This window comes from Octopus sinensis, linkage group LG2 (genome assembly GCF_006345805.1).
Source record: "Octopus sinensis linkage group LG2, ASM634580v1, whole genome shotgun sequence".
Lineage (NCBI taxonomy): Eukaryota > Metazoa > Mollusca > Cephalopoda > Octopoda > Octopodidae > Octopus > Octopus sinensis.
Window position 1 is genome coordinate 134,860,424 of NC_042998.1, and position 22,226 is coordinate 134,882,649.

General features: G+C 35.3%; 1 protein-coding gene across 1 annotated transcript in view; it reads right to left on the minus strand.

Annotated features, from left to right (window-relative positions):
- The window catches only part of LOC115232342 (thyroid adenoma-associated protein homolog), an 89,394-nt gene extending 67,590 nt beyond the window's left edge, over positions 1 to 21,804 (minus strand). Inside the window, exons 1-10 of the mRNA XM_029802177.2 lie at positions 21,480 to 21,804; positions 14,000 to 14,094; positions 13,165 to 13,289; positions 12,663 to 12,829; positions 11,702 to 11,734; positions 8,308 to 8,356; positions 6,526 to 6,713; positions 3,791 to 3,879; positions 2,829 to 3,085; positions 1,757 to 1,822 (exon numbers count right to left, since the gene is read on the minus strand). Coding sequence (XP_029658037.1) covers positions 1,757 to 1,822; positions 2,829 to 3,085; positions 3,791 to 3,879; positions 6,526 to 6,713; positions 8,308 to 8,356; positions 11,702 to 11,734; positions 12,663 to 12,829; positions 13,165 to 13,289; positions 14,000 to 14,094; positions 21,480 to 21,570 — 1,160 coding nt within the window. The 5' untranslated portion in view covers positions 21,571 to 21,804. The remainder of the gene's footprint in view (positions 1 to 1,756; positions 1,823 to 2,828; positions 3,086 to 3,790; positions 3,880 to 6,525; positions 6,714 to 8,307; positions 8,357 to 11,701; positions 11,735 to 12,662; positions 12,830 to 13,164; positions 13,290 to 13,999; positions 14,095 to 21,479) is intronic.
- Between the last annotated feature and the right edge of the window lie 422 nt (positions 21,805 to 22,226).

A 22,226-nucleotide genomic window follows, 5' to 3' on the forward strand; every position in this document is an offset into this window, starting at 1 on the left:
TTGCCCTGTATGTATATCTGTTGCATAGTTTGCATAATATATATAAGTTACTCATGGCGATGGTAATTTTTTTCCTGATTAAACACATGCACTATTTAATTGATCTTCATTTTAGCTTTATTATTATTTCTAAATATCTGAAAGACAGAAATTCAGTAACAGTTCTTTAAAATAAATGCTTTTTGTCAAGATAATGTGGCTGTCCTGAAAGGGATAATGATACTGTTGTTTTAGCCCTAAGAGACATTGTTTCTAACTGGGAAAGGAATATGGGGTGAAACTTGGGGAGGTGAGATGTTATTCAGCACCTGAAAAGAAGAGGGAGGTTGTTGTGTTCGTTTTTTATGCATGCTTCACCTTTTCTCACTTCTGACCTGACATCGTTCAAACATTCAAGCGTGTTAAGATTGTTGCCCCTACTAGAGGAAGGAGCAGGTGTTAGCGGCATTGTAAGCACAAGCATTATGGTTATCGAATAATGTAAATTTAAGCGGTGTAGCAAAATATGGATATTCCAATGTTAAATTAGGTAGGGAGTCAGCTAAAATTGGTTGCATTTGTCCAAGGAGAGGGGATTGCAGGTATGATGGAGGGAACCACCAGCAGGGGGGGGGGTTCAGACAGAGAGAGAGAGAGGAAACAAGCTCATCTCTACATACACACAAATGCATGCACATGTACCCACACACAGGAACAAGTTCACATGGACAGCCAAATAGCTTTCTCCTTCACTTGATAAGGCCAAGGAAAATTCCTGGGTAGTTGTTGGTATGTTTCTAGATGGAACAAAGACGAAACAAAAGATAGCTGGTTAAGTAGGTGGGCAGATAACCTGGTTGCATTTGTCCCAGTAGAGAGAGAGTGCAGGTAATATAAGGAACAGCACCAGTGGGGAGAGGGAATTGAGAGGAGACATCAGGTAATGGTGGTGACAAATTTCTAGACAGAATGAAACGAAAGATAGCCGGTTAAGTAGGTGGGCAGCTGGGCTAGTTGCATTTGTCCCAGGAGAGAGAGAAAGAGTGCAGGTAATATATAGAAAACAGCCCAGTGAGGAGGAGGGGGTTGGGAGAAGAGACATCAAGTAATGATGGTGGGAGGAGAAAGAGATATCCGGTGTAGATGGTTGGAAGATAGAGATATCCAGTATTGGTGGTGGGGAAGATAAAGATATCCAGTATTGGTGGTGGGAGCGGGAGAGGGCAGGTGCACCATGAACAAACAAAGTTTAGTTTGGGAACATGGTACAAGCGATGAAAATAATGGTAATAATGAAATTAAACAGACCGAGAAACGAGTAATTATCTTAACGAAATTACATAAAATTATATTTTGAAGAGACAGTTTAAATGGTTAGCTTATGAAAACTAGCTGTTAGTAAGTAATACATTTAAAGTGTTAATGGCAAATGAATGTACGAAAGATCGAAAAAAAAACAAGTGAATCTTACTAACAACTAGATGAGGACAAATATTCATCAAATGTAAATAATGTTCAGTTTATTTGTTAAAGTTCTTTCATCACACATACTGTGACTTCTTCAACAACTTTCTGACCCATGTGTCTTCCAACCAAAAGTTAAAGCTAAAGTGAAGATCAAATAGTATGTGTGTTTAATTGGCAAGAGATGGCTATCCCCAAGTATAATATTATCATTTTCAACACATGATTTCACATCAAGAATCTTGCAAAACAAATAGTTAAATGTATAAAGTGTTTATAAGAAAATAAGATAACAAATTAGTATTTAGCTTACCCCATTTTAGATGTCCACAAAATCAGGGACCTACAGCCCAAAAGTTTGGTACCAACATTTTCACTCCTAAAACAAAAATTTATTGAATTTATTGAAACTCTCAAATATTATTAACAGGCATTTTACAACTTTAAAAAAGTTATTTAATTTTTAAAAATTTTTATGCAAGTGTTAGTAACAAAGATGTTGAAACAGTTCTGTGATCTGGTGGTAAAATGCTGCAGTCTGAAGCTAAAAACACCAAAATTCAAGTTTGTTTAAGGATCTGTTTATCATCAATACACCTGAGTCTTTCATCCTTTTGGGGCTGATGAAATAAAGTACCAGCCAAGTAATGGAATTGAAGTAATTGACTACCCAGCAATCACTAAAATTGCTGGCTTTGTACCAAAATTTTAAACCATCATCATTATTATCATGAGTTCAAATAAGGTGGCAAGCTGGCAGAATCATTAGCATGTAGGACAAAATGCCTCACAGCATTTCATGTCTTTACAGTCTGAGTTCAAATTCTGCCAAGGTTGACTTCGCCTTTCATCCTTTTGGGATTGATAAATTAAGTACTAGTGAAACACTGGGGTTAATGTAATTTCAGGCCTTGTGCCTTTAGTAGAAATAATTATTAGAAAGGATTATTATGAGTTCAAATTCTATGAAAATCAACTTTATTTATTAGCCCTGAAAGAATGAAAAGCAAAGAACCAGGCAAGTATGGGGACAATGAAATTGATCAGCCCATCCCCACCCCAATCCTGCCACCTCCAAATTTCAAGCCTTATGCCTATATTAGAAACAAGTCATCATCACTTTTGTTATTTTTTCATGTCTATATCAAATCTTCCCACTTTTATACACAATCTTTTTGCATTCTTTGTTATTTCTCAAATCTTCCAAAGAAGAAAATCCAGTAAGGGACAACTGACCAGCTGACTGATAGTTTGGACTGTTCCACAGTCACAAACAGGAGATACCACATTATGCTCCCATTTCATTTTGGGAGTGTCTATGAATTGTGCTAGCACTATTTTCAATCTTTTGACAAATCAATCAAAGGATGCTAATGACTCCTTACCTGGATATATTGACAAACAGTTGTCTTAGAACGATATTGAATATAGTGCAGTCTTCAGGTAAATGGTTGTTTTCTTTAAGGTAAGGTTGAGTTAGTTTTTCCAGAGGAATTACTGCTAGCATGGCAAATATTACTGACAATGAAGAAGAAGCTGATAACTCTGAAAGTGTTGGATTTGATAGTTCTGCATTTTGAAACCAATGAGGAAATGTTGACAACTGACACGGTGTATGTTTATGATCAAGCAATGAAGAAAGCTGGAAAAGCAAAAAATATATGTATTAATAACAATTAATAACATTTAATTATTAACTACTAAGTTTTGGCTCTCTTTCATCCTTTCAATCTTTTAGACATTGACCACTCTCAGTATCAATCTGTCTTTTTCACTCTTGCTGTCTATTTTTCTATTTTTCTCTATTTCTCATTCCTTTCTTTTGCTTCATAGTTATACAGAAAGGACTCATCTCTCCAAAAGAAAAGAGAGATAAAAATAAAATGATCATCTTAATGTCTACTTTTCCATGCTAGAATGGGTGAGATGGAATTTGTTGAAGTGGATTTTCTAAGTTAGATGCTCTTTCTGTCACCAACCTTCACCTGTTTCCAAGTAAGGTAATATTTCTCAATGATCAGAAATATTTTCCCAGAAGATTGGAAGCAAAGGACACCATTTGTATAATGGTGGTTACACTCACTTAAAACTATCATGTGATGTCAAGGCAAAGAGATAGTAATACACGCATAAACACAATGGGCTTCTTTCAGTTTCTACCCACCAAATCTACTCACAAGGCTTTGGCTGACCTGGGGCTACAGTAGAAGACACTTGCCCAAAGTGCCATGCAGTGGAACTGAGCCCAAAAGCATGTGAAACTTCTTACCACAATTCCATGCCTGTACCTAATAAAATTTTGAAAAAAAATGAAACTGATCAAATTTCTTTACACCAGACAACTTACTAATAATCCACTGTTGTTGTGATCCCATAACTGCAGAAGTAGTACCAACGTCATGGCACCATTAGTTCGGCATTCAATTAACATCTTCTCTGAATTAAAGAACAGAAACTTATGAATATCAATATAACAACAGAACAAATTAAACATTCATCATCATTTAACATCTGTTTTTTACATGCTGGCATGGGTTGGATGGTTTAACAGGAGCTGATCAGTTAAAGAGTTGTCCAGGCTCCAAGTCTGTTTTGGCATAGTTTTTATGGCTGGAGCCCTTCCTAATGCCAACCACGTTACAGAGTGTACTGGGTGCTTTTACACAGCACCAGCATGAGGGAGCTGATTTTTATGTGACACTGGCACCTACAAGCCTGCGAGATTAGGATCACTCAGCTGAAAAGGGATGCAGGGGGCATGCCTGTATGCAAGGACAACTGCACTTTTGCTTAGCTTGATGTGTCTTCTCAAGCACAGCAATCACCTGAAGTTTCAGACCCTCATTTCCAATAACAAAGACAACAGAATTGTTAGTGTCAGAAAAAATGTTTTGCAACATTTTTACTCTTTCCTTACACACTGAGTTCAAATTCTGCCAAGGTTAACTTAGCCTTTCTTCCGGCATAATAAAATAAATACTAGTCAAGTACTGAGGTCAATGTAAGGGATTAAACCACATCACTTAAAAATTACTGGCCTTGTGCAAAATTATTTCTAATAGCTCATATTTTCAAAGGGCTTTACAAAAGAGAAACAGCTTAACTCCTAAAAATCAGAATATGCTTAGATGTCACTTGCATGCAAGTATGACTTGGTAGTTTGTAGCATGTTTTTACTAATTGTTTTAGGTGTCTACATAATTGCAAGAATAGTGCTCCTCAGTGTTTTACATAGCAAGTCATTGAGGATGTGACAGATGGGGAGGGGGAGAGAGAGAGAGAGAGAGAGAGAGCTGCACCAGCACTCAGTTAGTACACATCTACAGCTAAATAGAGTGGAGCAGTGTGAAATAATGTGTCTTGCTCAAAAAGGACAACATGCCATCCAGTCCAGGAACTGCACTCAGGAATGTGACATGATTATGAGCCCAACACTCTAATCACAAAGCCATGTTGTATGGTTAGGGCATTAGGTTCACAATCTTTAAAATGCTGACTCTCAAGGAGAAACATTAAATTCAGGAATAGCAAAACAGATAAACAGGTATAAAGTGAAAGTACAAACTACCATGGAACGAAGTCATTGTAACAGACTGAAAACAGTGGTGGGAGCACTGAAAAATAAGACAGTGCATCATTATCATTTAATCATTATCTTTTACTTGTTTCAGGCATTGAGCTGTGGCCATGCTGGGGAACTACTTTGACAGGTTTAGTCAAACAAATCAACTCTAGTACTTATTTTGAAGTCTGACACTTATTCTACCAGTCTCTTTTGCTGAACTACTAAGTTACAGAGATGTAAACAAGCCAATACTTGTTGTGGGGGTGAGATGACAGACTCAGACACAAAGACACACAGGTAAATCATCACCATTTACTGTCTAATTTTCCATGTTGGCATAAGTTGAACGGTTTCACAGGAGCTGGTACGTCAGAGAACTGCACCAGGCTCAGATGCCTGTTTTGGCATGGTTTCTATGGAGGTGTGTGGCTTCATGGTTAGGGTGTTGGCTTCATGATTACAAGATTGTGGTTTCAATCCCTGGACCAGGTGACGTATTGTGTTCTTGAGCAAAACACTTAATTTCATGTTGCTCCAGTCCACTCAGCTGGCAAAAATGGGTAATCCTGCAACAGACTGGCATCCTGCACAGGCGGGGAATTTATACACCTTGGAAACTGGGAAACCAGCCTTTATACGTCAGCATGACTTGAGAAGGTTAAAATAAAAAAGTTTGGCATGGTTTCTACAGCTGGACATCCTTCCTAATGCCACTTTACAATGTGCACTGGGTGCTTTTTATGTGACACCAGCATCAGCAAGGTCACCAAGTAATTTGCAAGACAAAGACCCTTTTATAGGAATAAGCAGCAGGAATATTTAACATAGAAATTAAACCTTAATCACTATGTCTAATGCAAAAAGACAACTCAAGGATACGATTGCAATTTTCTAGAATATTACCAACATCATAAAATAATCTGACCATCCAAGACTTCTCGTGAAACCAGATCTAATAACAATTTCATCTTTAGTGCACTTTTTCTGAGCAAAACCACCACTCAGCACATTGGAGCGACTGCTGACAGAGAGCAAACATCAGACTGGATACAGAAGACAGTAGCAGTTGAGAGTAGCACAACCAGCAGCTGGCTAGAGTGCTGTCACAACAATGGACAGACATCGACCACAACATACAATGATCAGCTAACAGCACAATAGCAACTACTATGATACCTAGTCCAAGAACAATAAGCTTCAATCTATCTCAGTGTTTGATGTTCGTAGTAACATTTTTTTTTGTTTACAATAAAAATTAATATATTTTTTACCAAAATTCACAAACAGATTTCAGTGGTCTTATCATAATTTATATACACACACAGAGACATACAATGGGCTTCCACACAGTCTCTGTCTATCATATTCACTCAAAAGGGACTGGTCAGCCCAGAACTATTGTAGAAGACACTTACTCATGGTGCCATGCAGTGGGACAGAACCCAAAATTATGTACTTGCAGAGTAAACAGGATGCATTTAAGCACAATGACATAATATTTTGATCATTAACATTACCTTCTTGGATGAGAATTAAAGCTGTTGATGCCAGCTGTGCTGAAATTGTGTCCATTTCATCAGTGTTGGAAGATATTGCATTGGTATAAGCTGCAGAGAATTTCTGTAAAACTTTATTCACTGCTTTCGATGTCGACAGACAGTGATGCATGATTTCATTGCATTGTACAGGTGGGATGTTGGTGAGGCTAACAAAGAAACAGAGACATACACTAGGTGATGACTTGACAACTACAACATTGGTAATGGAAGAAGTAGTGGTAACAGTAGATGAAGTGATAATGATAGATGTATTGATAATGATGGATGTAATGGTAATGACAGAAGTAGTGGTAATGACAAAAGTAATGACAGTGGTAGTGGTAATGATAAAGATAGTGGTAATGACAGAGATAGTGGTAATGACAGAGATAGTGGTAATGACAGAGATAGTGGTAATGACAGAGATAGTGGTAATGAGAGGTAGTAGTAATGACAGAGGTAGTGGTAATGATGGAAAAAGTGGTAATGATGAAGGTTATAACAGTAGTAATGATAAAGGTAGTGGTAATGGTGGAGGAAGTGGTAATGATGGAAGTGGTGGTAATGATGGAAGTAATGGTAATGACAGGTTAGTGGTAATGACAAGGAGATTGATAATGATGGGAAACAATTATAATAGCTATAACAGTGGTGATAATAGTCAAGGGTAAAAGCAATGAAAACCAATGAGTGTTCTCATGTCTGGGTCAAATAGACATGACCTACCATAACTATTTTGTTTTTTTGTTTTTTCAGACTATACCTTTCTTTTAAAATGGTAGAGCATGATTTAAAGGAGATTTGGTTGTTACTTCCACCAGTTCAAACAACCAGGTAGTGGTTACTTTGTTAACCCAAGAACATTTAAGTCTTATTATGTTAATAAGGAGATGATGATAATGATATGGAAAGTGGTAATGAAGATCTGCAATAATAATACAAGACAGGTAGTAATAGAAATGTATGAGAAAGGAATATTGATGGGACTCTGATAGTAACAGGGACAGAAGTTGAAAAGATGAAACAGAAAGACAAGTAAATATGAATTGAGACGAGTTTTGAAAATGACATATAAATACACACACACACACAATCCAAATAAGACAAAGAAATACTTTAACATATCTTTAATAATTAGTTACAATTGTTTCTGTACCAACTCTTCTTGCAATGCCAGTTACAAGCAGAGTTTTACAGAAACAATTGTAACCGATCATTAAAGATATGCTAAAACATTTCTTTGTCTTCTTATTCAGATTATATTTTACTCTTCACTAAACCAACACAACAGTTTTACTGTTGCAAAACCAAGATTTTCTACACCTGAAGAATTTTGGTATAAGTTTGGAATCCAACAGTGTTGGTACCCAAGAACTCAGGTTGAGTGCTTCTCTGGAAATAGCTTACCTGATCTTAGATTATATTTATATATATATTTAGATCAAGTTTATTGAGGTAGATTTTCTATGGCAGGATATCCTGCTTGTATTATACTGCTTATGCAATGTTAAGACAAGAGGACACAAACACACACACACATAAACTTCTTTCAGTTTCTGTCTACCAAAATCAACTTCCAAGGCTTTGGTTGGTCTGGAACTATATCGAGGACACTTGCCTAAGGTGCCATGCAATGGAACTGAACCTGAAACCACATGAGTTGCAAAGTGAGTTTCTTAACCACACAGCCATGGCTGCACCTATATATATGAACTAATAAAAATATTTTACAGTTATATATTAAAAGTTTGCTGTACTTACCTGAGAACAGTGAGGAATTCCTGGAGACACTGAGATAAAAATTTTATCACTGGAAAAATAGATTAAACATCAATATGTCATCATCATAATCATCATCATTTTGAAGTCTACATTTCTATGTTGGGGTTGGAAAGGTGAGCAATGTGAAAAAATTATCATCCACCTCAATCTCTTTCATGAGGTCAAACAATCCCAAGATCTAATCATATCCTCTTCATCCATGTCCACTGAGGGCACTATGAACCAACATGAGAGTAGTAAAAACCGGTTAGAAGTAAAAACTGCCTTCAAATCACATCCTACCATCTTAAAAGAGGAAGGACACATTGAATATTGTATTCCTAGAACACTATATCTAGAAAGAAAGACAGTTGGAGCATAACTGGAATGCCTTTGATCATAGATCTGCTTTATTGGGGTGACCTAGGTGAAACAACAACAGCAGAGGGCAGGACATATAATTTGATAATAACTAAAAACTTAAATGAAACTTAGGAACAGGCATGGTTATTTGGTTTAAAAGGTCACTTCACAGTCTTGAGGTTCCAGGTTCAATTCCAGTTTGTGCCACCTTGGGTGTCTTCTACCATAAGAGTGAAATTTGGTGATGGTGGTGTTCAAAATGGGTAAGTGGAGCAAAATGAAAACTTTTTGATTTCTTGTTATTTTCTCCCTAACTATTTGAACCATTACAAGTATTGCATCATTATTTTGGGGAGTGAAAATAAGTCAGCATAGTTGATACTGAAGTTGAGAGGGTTTGAAATGTAGTCGGGTGACAGATCCTTTTTTTTAAAGAAATTCTTCCTCAACTTCAACCCAATTGTAATTGAGGTTGCTGATAAAATAGTTAGATAATTGTAGGTGTTTAACAATCAATATTCTTTTCTCTGTTGGATTCCAAATAAATTTTTTCTCATTTGATAATATTCAATTTTCAAAAAGTTATGTCTAAAATGGAGTAAAATGTATAACGACAAATTTCAGTAATTTCTTTACAGCATGATAAATATATCAGGAAGGAGCCACTTCATCAGCTCATGAAGAAGCTCTGGAGAATATTTTATGATGAGTTTTTTAGATTTAGTCATATCATGCACAATTTTTCTGAGAGCTGCTTTCACTTGACCAAGATATTTAAAATTTTTATTGCATTTTTGCTCTATCTTTCTCATGTCCAAGGATGGATATTGATGTGCATGAGTCTTTTTTCAAATGTAATTCTAGAGAACTGAAGAAACAAATTTACCATAGCTTTATCTTACTTGTGTTGCCCCAGCTAAATTTGTCTTTTATATGCTCAAAGAGAACAGAGATAATTTTCTGAAATAGTGTTCCGAATATGTTATAGTGCTTTTAATGCATTTAAAGAAGGTCATTTGTTTAGCTGACATAGTTTTTTGTAAGTTAGAGAACACTTGTAAAAACATTTTTTTTCTCAAAATCAAAAATTCAGTAAATATTACCCATTGTGCCCAACCTTCCAGGCAAAAACTGAAAGCCAATCAGAAAGATTGAACCTACTCTTGGCTGGTAGATCTACTCCAGCACCATCTTATTCTTGGAGGTCTTCAGTGAAGACCATTCTGAAGCAAGCATTCAGATCAGGTTGCCAGTCTGAGAATAATCCATAAATTTTGATCTCACTCCTGCTCACATCCTGCCTTGTATGATGTGAGCAGGAAGGATTTCATAAGCAAAAGTACTTATAATTATTGCCCTTTTCTACTAACCACCAAGAAAGAAACTGGTCTTTTTAATAAAGTACATAATTTTAGACTAGTGATGACTAATCTGATCTGGCATTTTGTTTTATAGTGCACCAGATAGAGCAAAATATATTTCATGAAAGATGATATCCCTGCTTTCATATCTTCATATCTTCCTGATAATTCTCACAGAAAAAAATAAGACAAGTCAATATAGCTGATCTTATCACAATCGCCAAGTTAATAGTCTTATACAAAGTCAGCACTGTAAGTTAACAAAACAATTATCTATTTACAGAAGTCTTACCAGACAAAGCAACAAGGTGTAATTGCTTATAACTAAAAGATTGGGCTATTATTGTAGACTTAATGTAGTATCTATGACAGGAAACTACCAACCTTGTAATTAGCAGCCTTGTACTCTATTTACCAACCTAATTGATACTTTCTAAATTTGGTTCACAAACAAAATATAACAGCTGCTAAACAGAAAATTCATATCCCATTGACATCAACTTTTTGCCTTTCATCTTTTCAAAGGCGATTAAATAAAAAGTATGAAACCAGATGATGAATTAGCAGATATGATTCCAAGAAAATTAGATATGATACTTTGTGGTATTCTATCATACTCTGTCTATGCTGAGTTTTTAAATCGTTACTTTAATCTGTTGCCTGGTTTAACACCAAGTCTTGCTCCAAGGGTGCCTTAAGCAGAGTTTATTCTATTGCAAGCATTTATATAAGGTCTCTGGTTTGAGGATAACTTCTTTCCTTCTGACTAGTCTCAGGGTCTTTGATAAAAATAAAGGGTCATGGTGAGTGTTGCCTTTCTCCTTCATGACTAAACAGTGAAAAAACAAATGTCAAAAGTTACTAGTATAGTACTGAGCATAACAGTTGACTTCCTCCTCATCATCATCATTTAAAGTCCATTTTTCCATGCTGGTATGGACCAGATGGTTTGGTTTGACAGGATTTGGTGAGCTGCACCAAACCCCAGGGTCAGCTTTGATATCTATGGCTGGATGTCCTTCCTAATGCCAACTACTTTACAGTGTGTACTGGGTGCTTTTTTCATGTCACTAGCAGTAGAAAGGTTGTTAACTTGTAAAATGAAAAAAATAACAGGGAGAAAAGGGGAAAAGAAAACTCATGATTAAGGTTGGGCTGGGAGAAAATTGAAAGGGGAGACAGGTGGCTATATGCCAATATAATAGAGGGACAAGTACAGGTCCCTACTGAGGAGATATATGGCTATGCTACATTATATAAAAATGGGTAGAAATAATTGGGAAGAACATAAAGATAGTAGTGATGGGGGTCTTCCTTAAAGCCTGCTACTGAATAACACAAACAATCATACCACAGTTGGGTGAGTACCTAGTAAATTTGAAATTGCAACCTAGATTTCATTGTTTGCTGTAGCTCTTCCACTTCATCTACATTGCATATGTTCTTGAAAATGACGTTAATGTCACAACTCTTAAGATTATTACTTTAATGTGACAAGGCTGTTTACTAGCTGATGAATAGTTTAAATTTGATCATAAAGAGTGAAACAACGGACTCCATTTATTACACAAATATTTGTCTATTTACACTCCATCATTAAAAGGTTTTAGAGAATAAACAGTAAAGACTTTCTATTTTCTATATCACTGAATATATTAAAAGTTACTTACCTGGCATGCATTGTTTTCTCAAACTTTCTTCTCCTGTAAAATAAAAGAATATTTAACATTACCATATAATGTATGCTCATTAAAATATAGTATGTGTGATTAGAATCTTGCAAAACGAATTGATAAACGTATATATACATAAATATATACACACATGTAACGGCACACCTAGAGGCAGAAAACATTCGTTCCTGGGTTACGTGGAGAAAGGAGGTAACTCTTTGTGAAGTAACCTTCAGAAACTGATTGTCTTCCTTACATCAATTGGTCATAAAAAAAATTTTTAAATATTGCTTTTTATATCAGATTTATGTCTTTAAAAGTTTTTAACATATTTACTTCCGGTTTTCTAGCATCAGTGACGTCTATATCTCTCTGTCCATCTCTTCCTATCTATATCTATCTTATTTGTCTAACTAGCTAGATCTCTCTCTCTCTCTCTCTTTCTCCCTCTCTCTATATCTCACTCACTCTCTATTGTTTTCACTTTCATTTTTCAGATGCTTTGGTTCCACTTTAAGTTCAATGATTATTGTTTTCACTGTAAGTTTTCATTCACTATTTATAAGGTCGTCGTCAAGTATGAAATTTGTAGAAAAGAAAAAAGTTTACTAATGTTTTATAACTACAAGGAATAGTTTTATTCATCAAAGTATGCACCCATATCATCAATACACTTTTGCCATTCCAGCAGTAGCTTATCCAACCTGGAACTGTAAAAGCCTGGCAATCTAGAGTCAATAAATCTTGGAAGACCTGTTTTAAAGTATCGTCAGAATTAAATTTTTTTTCCTGTCAAAAAGTTATCCAAATTCTGGAAGAAATGGTAGTCAGAGGGGGTAAGATTGGGTGAGTATGGCGGATGATGGAGAACTTCCAACTCCAACTCCAGTAGATTCGCCAATGTCATTTTTGCGATGTGTGGTCTGCCATGAAGTTAAACAAAAGAAAATATACAAACCCAAGGTGAAATTTTCTAGTAAGTTCAATATTGCTTCAATCAAAGCTCTTAAGTGGTCGTGTTGGTGATGAGACATGTTCCAGAAATTACTAATTAGATGGCTTATTTCTTGCTCAATTTGGGTAGCGATACAACTCTGGCTGGCAGGTGGGAAACTTTGGAACAGACTAAATAAGATAAAGAATGTGATGGAAATTAGCAAATATTTCGGGGCGAGGGAGGAGTGTACATGCGGTTCATTAACACCAATAATAAAGCTAATAATATTTTAAAATATTGAAATTTTAAAATATTGAAAATTTAATACTGTTCTTTGTTACAAATTTTTTTCTATTTACTTATTTGTCAGGTTAGGAATCTTTTTTTTTTTATTGCTGGTCTTCAAAAGCGTAGAATGACTGGTCATAATATCAATAAGTAATATATACTGTGAAATGCTGTCATTCAAACACATGCACACACAAACACAATTATACAAATATTTTTTTGAAGAAAAGATTACCTTTTAAAAACATTTTTCAAAGGATGTCGAGTTGGATAACGAATGTAGATAGCTACCATAACATCAACAGCAATCTGAATATGTTCTGACTGTATGTCATGTTGAGCCTTTAATAGTCCAATAATCTATAAGGAGAAAAATATAATTTTACACAGCTTTACAAGGGAGATAATCATTTTTTATACTAATTGCTGGAACTACAAAATTGACCAACCAGCATCAGCTGTAATCTCAGCTATAACAATGAAAGAGCATCAAGGTGATCGTTTGAATTGTTAGAAATAGCAACTAAATCTCTCTCAAATTACATACTATGTTTCAAAAGTGAAGAATATGTTGGATACTGTGGACCAAGATACATATATCTGGATAGGCTGGAATGTCTTTGATTATGAGCTAGCTTAATCAGGGATGACATAATATCTATGGGTTGGATGGAGTATGGTGAGATGGATTTCTACAACTGGATGCCTTTTCTGTTGTCAATCTCCAAGCCAGATATATTTTCACAAAAGACTGCAAACGAAGGACACCACTTGCCTGATAGTGACAATCCTTTAGAACTATTGTGCAATGTTAAGACAAAGGCACACCAACAGGCACATACACACACACACACACACATATATAATGGGATTCCTTCAGTTTCTGTCAAGCAAATCCACTCACAAAGCTTTGGTTGGCCCAGGGCTATAATAGAAGACACTAACCTAAGGACTGAACCCAAAACTATGAGATTGCAATGCAGAATGCAGGACAGTGTGCAGTATGCGTGTTTATGTAATTACTCATTGTAAAATGTACAAAGACTCAGGGTGCTCATACGTATACATACTTTTTTGGGGACTTGCAATAATTCTTTATCATTTGTGCAAGTGAATAATTCTGATAAATGAACAAATAAAACTGGATGTTCTTGCAAATCAGGCTCTGAAATAGAAACAAAGAATAAATAGCATGAATATAGGATTTTTTATAAATACTTTACAAAATATGCAACTGACTGATGGCAAATTAATATTAAGATAATAATGATGATGATGAATTTATTGTATGCAATATTCAGGTGCACTACAACTCACTGGGAAAGGGTAAAAGAGGGGACATAAAACAGCAATAAGTTGAGTAAAGAAAAACAGCAATAAGTCGAGTAAAGAAAGACAGCAATAATAGCCAAAAATGCATGAATAGCACACAAAATAAAACATAAAAAGACAGAAAAGTGAATAGTAAAAGAGCCACTAGAAAGATTATATATATAAATCAGGGGTATTGAATTTCAGGATGCATGGAGTTTTTGATAGTTCTCTGATGGTTAACAACTGAAGCAAGTAGTTTACTCCATACTTTGACAATTCTGAGTGTGAAAAAATGTTTCCAAAAGTCATGTGTATGGTGCTGTTGTTTGTTTTTTTTTAAGTATATCAATGGGTGGAAAAGATATTGGTTTCAAATTTTGGCTAGCAATTTCACGAGGAAGGTCAATTATATCGATCCTATTATTCAACTGGTACTACTATTATTCAAACGGATGAAAGGCAAAGCTGACCTTACTGAAATTTGAACTCAGAATGTAAAGACGGATGAAATGCTAGTAAGCATTTTGCCTGGTGTGCTAACGATTCTGCCAGCTTACTGCCTTAATGGGTGGAAAAGATACTGAATTCTAAAAGGTGGCCAAAGTTGTTGAAACTTTAATGTGCTGATGCCTATAGAAGCAATATGTTCAAGATATGGTAAGTGCTTGAGGGAAGGTGTTCATCTTGTTGCATGTCTCTGAATAACTCCCAGCAAATTGATATTCTAGACAAGACAGGAATTCCATACTAGAAAGGCAAATTATAATTATGAATGTACCTTATCTATACACACCTTTAAATAGATGGCTGTAGAGAGGCTGACACAAATCTTACCAAATGATACTAAGACATCCTCACATTGGACAAGCCATAGGCAACATCTCCAGTGGCAGGAAACAGGCCACTAGAGATGTATGGGAAATATTATACACATCAAGTGGCTGAACAAATGCAGAAATGTCAGCATACTCAAGCAGGTTAATATCCCTTACAGTGAAACTATGAGTACATGGCATCAAATATGATGAAACAACTACATCATGTGAATGCTGGAATATTGGTTATCCAAACAACTGTTTTATTCCCAGCTGGATGAAGGAAAGCACACATGAGACCAAAATGTACTTGATTGAAATTTGAAGTGGAGCATTAATCTATATGAGTGGATATTGTTGTAATTCTGTGAAGGCCCAGAGCTGAACAAAGCTCTGTGAATGGATCTGGTAGATGGAAACTGAAAGAAACCCATCAGGTGTGTGTATGTGCCTGTGCATGCACTTCCTAGGTTTGATATTGTGCAACTGTTGCAAAATGAGCATCATCCTCATACTTTTGGTGTCATTTGTTTCAAGTATATATCCAATTATTCCTACCCATCTCATACCTTGAAGATCCACCCTGACACCTAACTCTATTTTTATTACTTTTTAGCTCCACCCAATTACTCCCACCATCCCTTCTAAAATATGAGTTCTACTTTGGCCCATTTCTCTCATATATCATCCCTCTCTATTCCTTGCATAAAGTTGTCTCCTTGAGATTTATAGTATTGCAGGCTGCAGGGCAACCTCACTAGTGCTGGTGGCATGAAAAGAGCATCCAGAACATTCCGTAAAGTAATTAGCATTAGGAAAAGTATCCAGCCATAAAAACAATGCCAAAGCAGACACTGGAGCACCCTTGAACCCATCAGATGCTACCAAACCACTTGACCTATACCAGCATGAAATGTGGACATCAAATAATGATGATACTACCATGAGGCAATGAGATAGAAAAATTATTACCATACCAAAAGAAAAAAATGCTTAGCAGCATTTCTTCCAATTTTACATTCTGAGTTTAAATACTGCCAGGACTGACTTTGCCTTTCAGGTTTGATAGAATAAATATCAGTTGAACACTGGGGCTGATGTAATTGACTTACAACACCCTCCCACAAAATTGCTGGCCTTGGTTGTGTGGTAAGTAGCTTGCTTACCAACCGCATGGTTCCGGGTTCAGTCCCACTGCATGGCACCTTGGACAAGTGTCTTCTATTAGGTTGTCAAGAAAGTCCTTGCAGAATTTTAAATTTTGGTTTTAAATGATGTATTTTCAAACTAATTTTCATTAAATTACTTTGACTTTATATATCATTTTAAAGCCCGTTTTTCGTTTTATCTAATCGTGTTACTCTTTTTGAATAATTAGGCCATTTTTTCCAGAATGCTGAATACAACATGGACAAAAAGCAAATTCGCACAATTTTCTTATTCCAGTTCAAGGCCAAAAAGCTGCTGAAACAGCTCACGATATCAACAATGCATTTGGCCTAGGAACAACTAATAAACGTACAGCATAATGGTGGTTCAAGAAATTTCATATCGGTGACGAGAGTCCTGAAGATAAGCATAATGGTTGGCCATTGGATGTTGACAACAATCAACTAAGAGCCTTAGTTGAAGCCAATCCATGCACAACTGTTTGAGAGTTTGCTTCTGAATCAGACGTAATGTATACAATTTCCAACCATTTGAAATATGTGCATCTGAATTTAAAGGTTAAAAACTGCAAGAACTTTCTTGACAACCTAATACTATAGCCTTGGGCTGACCAAACCTTGTGAGTGGATTTGGTAGATGGAAACTGAAAAAAAGCCCGACACTTATACATACATATATATATATATATTATATATATATATATACGTATATATGTATGTATGTATATATGTATATATGTGTGTGTGTGTATGTGTTTGTTCCCTCAACATCGCTTGACAACCGATGCTGGAGTGTTAATGTCCCTGTAACTTAGCAAAAGAAACTAATACAATAAGTATTAGTCTTACAAAGAATAAATCTTGGGGTCAATTTGCTTGGCTAAAGGCGGTGTTCCAGCATGGCTGCAGTCAAATAACTGAAACAAGTAAAAGAATAAAAGAATACTATCATGGCTACATCTTTGGCCTCTTTGATAGTGCTCAACTATCTCAAACAACTATAACCCAATCCTCTTACCATATATCCTTATCACTCACCTGTCGACAGGCTGCTGTCACCTATGTCTCCATCACCATTGCCTCCTCCTCCTATTCACTGTACATTGCTTCCAGTGAAGTAAAAATGTCATGGGATCTAACTAACCCTGTCTCCAACATTCAATCCTTCTTTCTCTTATCTTTATTACCCTATCACTGTTCTTGAGGCATATACAAAAAGTAAATCATCAGATCTGCATGCAAATTCATACACTTTATCTATTCTCTTCTCAGGCCATTTGGTAGCAATCTCCATCATTCTCTCACCTTTATCATCTCTTGTACTAGTGCCACAATAAAATAAAACTAAACGTTTTGTCAAAGACATGACAATGTCTCCAGTTCCGTGCCAGAAAAATGTGCACCCAGCATAATCAGTGAAAGAGTGCTATAAAGTACACCCAATCATAGAGACTAAGCCAAAGATTAAACTTACAAGCAAGACATGATTCACTAACCTGTCTGGGAAAGCAGCAACAACCTGTCCAACACATGCCACCATAAAAATTAGACGTAACGCCATGATTTACACACACACACACACACACATAAATGTTTAGAGAGAGAGAGAGAGAGGGTGGGATATGAGGAGTATTCGTCAGGATGACTCAAACAAGTATGTGTTTTGTGTTCTCAAATAGGTGTGCCATCAAAATTCCAGTTCGAACAGCAGTTGAAGCTGTGGTCATGTGATTGTCTTGTTCAAAGATGGCTAAAGGTGGCATCCCTTTGAATCAGTGGGTATAGGTTAGAGTAGTGACAAAAGGTAATCAATTAGGTAATGCAGGAGATTTAATTAAATCTAAATTTAGCTATATAATAAGAATATTTTTTACTATTTTTACCATTCCTTATATAGCTAAATTTAGAGTGAATTAAATGAAATTAAATATCCTTATCTTATTACCTAATTGTTTGCTTTTCCTCAATACTTTAACCTGTATATTGGATCATCCCATAAATAATGCAGTTTTTTAGTACTTCTTTTATTTTTCAAAATTAAGATAAAGTTCTTTTTTAAGCTAAAGTATACTCTCCTTCATTTTCTACAATGCTCTTCCATCTATTTGGTAGACTTGCAAGGCCCCACTTCCAAAATTCACTTGTCCCTGATGAAAATTACTCCTCCAGTACTGTTCTGACCTCGTCAACAGAATTCATTTTTTTCCCCCGCAAATGATTTTGAAGATTGCAGAATAAATGATAATCAGATGGGGTAATGTCCACCAAATATGGTGGGTGGAGCATTGTTTCCCATTCAAACTGCTCCAGCCTTTTGAATGTCATCCTCACTGAATGTGGCCAAGCATTATCCTGATGAAAGAACACCTTTCGTCTTGAAACCAAAGATGGTCATTTTTCTTTTAGTGCTGACTTCAGCTGCTCAGGCTGTTCATAGGAGATCTCCTTTGTTATCGTTTTGTTTGGGTTTAAAAGTTTAAAGTGGATTAAACTTTTCATATCCTAACAAACAGATAACAACATCTTACATGGGTGAAGACCTTCTTTAGCCTGGGGTGCCAGTGTTTCCCTACCCAGTCTTCAATGCTTGACATTTTTATAGAGAACCCATTTTTCATCACCAGTCACTATTTGGTCCAAAAAAGGTTCATTTGTGAGACGTAACAGCAAAGAAGAGCACACATTCACTCTCTGCATGTGAATAGACTTAGAAAGTTTGTGAGGAATCCATTAACCCAATTTGCTAACTTTTCCGAAGGCACGCAGGTGTCGATGAACGGTAGAATGACCAAATCCAAGATTCTCTGCTAGTTCCTCAACAGTTATGATGGGATTTTGTTCTACCAAGGTTTGCAGGATGTCCTCATCAAGCTCTACAGGTCTTCCAGGACATGGCTCATCTTCTAGACTGTAGATTCCAGCTCAGAATTTCTGAAACTACCATTGACACTGGTTTACACTTATTGTCCAATCCCCATATATTGCATTAATATTCCTTGCACTTTCTATTGAACTCATAAAGCAAAATATGCCAAATATTCTCCATTATAACTTCGAAAAAATAACTGTTAAAATCGAACTGAACTCTTCAAAACTTACGCTAAGAATAACTACAAAGTAAAATTACTACCTGCTTTTATAGCAAGTTGATGCAGGTAGTTTATCCTGTCCCACTTTGACTTTGAAAAGGCTATATTATTTATGGGATGATCCAACACACACACACACACACACGATGTCTGTGTCACAAGTGGCATTTTATAGCAATGTGGAACTGCAGTAGCTAACCAATGATAAATTAAGTTGAAACTAGCATGTCAGTTACTGGACAGTGGCCATGTTGGAGCATGATTAAAAGATTTAAGTTGATCAAATCAACTTCACAACTTATTTCTATGTCTAGAGCTTATTCTATTCTATCAAACTCATTTTGCTCAATTACACAAGGTTGTAAAGTGAATTTCTCAACCACACAAGCCCGAAAGCTATATATATATATATATATATATATAATATATATATATATATATATATAATGATATCTATTGAGCGTTTTGTTCATTGTTCAAAGGACACTGCTAAGGTGAGGGAAAGTACCTTGCTTGGAAACAGGTGAGAGTTAGTGGAAGAGATAACATTCAGCCACAGAAAACCTGCCCCAACAAGTTTTGTGTTACTCAAGCTATGCTGTAAAAGTGGGTGTTAAAGCTATGATGATGATGTGTGTTGGATATTTTAGGTTGCTATTAAAATGTGTTGTTATTTTTGTTGTTCATGAGTTGATGAATGTTCAATATTCCATTTAGGACATCATTCAATTCAGTGAACGTCCTGGGGGGAGGGTATGGATTGTATTACATTTCTTAGAATTTGTTGTTCTTTCAGTGTTGTTGCTGAAGATGGAATATAAATTTGGGTGCTTTTGTTATTCACCATATTATTTCCTCCTTTCCAAAGTAACTATTAACCTGACCTAAGAAATTTTCACCAGTAATATATTATCTGTCTCTAACGGTATTTTGCCGCGAGCTTTACCTTTGAAGTTGGTTGATATTTATCTTTCATTTTGTCTATGTATGACATTTGTTTCAAATTATTATTGCCGTAACGATATTATTTCCGTGTTTAAAATTATTACTGTTATAATATCGTCTGAATTTGATTATATATATATATATATATATATATAAAGAAGTTGATTGTTATGACCGATCAGAAAGTGACCATTGGTTTCGCAAAGTCTGGCCATTTGAGTCTGACGAGTCGCCTATACAACTAAGTGCTTTATAGGTGCGAAACTAATGGTCATTCTCTGACCGACCATAACAATCAACTTCCTAAAAAATATATTACTGTTTTAATGTTTTAGGGTGTGCTTCTTTTTCGGATATATGAACTACTGACGTTTATATATATATATATATATATATATATATATATTATATTGTAATGTGATAGTGAAAAAATTGTTTATAGTTTCTGACATTATCTGATGTAAAATTCAATATCATGGGTGGATAAATACGTTTATTATATCAAAAGTTAACTCTGGGTTGGATGACTGATGACAATCAAATTTTAATTTAACAAACATGTAGATATGTACATGAACATAGAGATATGTAATATGCATATATATATATATATATAAAATTATAATACATTATATATATAATATATAAAGCGATAGTAGATAATACCAACAATTTTTGCTAAGTAAAATATCTAAAATATTAAAATAAAGCTTCGTCGACCCCCGAACAAAACCAAATCCAGCTGCGCATTGACGAAAGTGAAAGCAGACATGAACTCAATGATAGTCATCTAAATTAGCATAATTATTTTATAGGAAAATTGCAAGCCAAATATTATTTTATGTAACTATTTACTGCGACAAACTGGTCCCAATCATACATCGAAGCTATTTCCACTCCGTGTCTCCAATGTCATTGACAACAGGATCGATCAATCGAGTGGTTATTTGTCGCATTCAAGCCATGTTTTCTTAACCGTATTGATAAAACGTAATTTCATATTTGCAAAAAATAATCAATAATAAATTACGTCTCTATTAACATTTAGTAAGCAGATATCTCTAAATATTTACTTACTCTTGTATTTCAATCTACCTTCAATTGAAGAAAATATTTTCTTACTTAAAATTACTTCTCAGAGGTTCTAATACTGAGCACTATATAGATATGCATTACTAAAGTATCCCAGCATAATATATAGCAACAACAAGCACTAACCTGGAATTTTTGTTCTTAATTCAAGAATTTCTTGTAAAAAATTGGGTGGAATATGATGTACGGCAGCCAAAGCCATATTTTTGTTTGTCATTAACCGGCGACACGTGTTTATGAAGCCATTTTACGAGGGAGAAATCATTGTAAGTTGTTATGATATGACGACGACTGCTTTGTTGAAACGGCTGATCTCTTTCAAGTGTAATCTCATATTAATATTCCGGCATATATAAGGCGGCGAACTGGCAGAATTGTATGCATGCAGAGTAAAATTATCAGCGTCATTTCGTCCGTCTTTATGTTCTGAGTTCAAATACCACTGGGGTTGACTTTGCTTTCATCATTTCGGATATATATATATATTTATATGCATGTATGTGTCTATCTATCTATTTATTTATCTATCTATAAATATATATATATGTATGTATGTCTATATATATATATGTATGTATATCTCTTTATCTATATATATGTATGTATAACTATCTATCTATCTGTCTATATATATATATATATATATATATATATATATATATATATAACGATCTATCGACATGATAGATCGTTAGCCACTACACACATTATTTTCTCTCCTTGTTTTTTTTTGTGTTTTTTTTTTCTGTTTCCCTTTCTGTAGAAGAGCGTAGGCTCGAAACGTAAAAGACTTTTTCAATTCCTGAGCGTTATACTAATACATCTGTTTGTTTTGTGCACCACCTGTCTTCGTCTTTACTTTTTTTCGTAAAC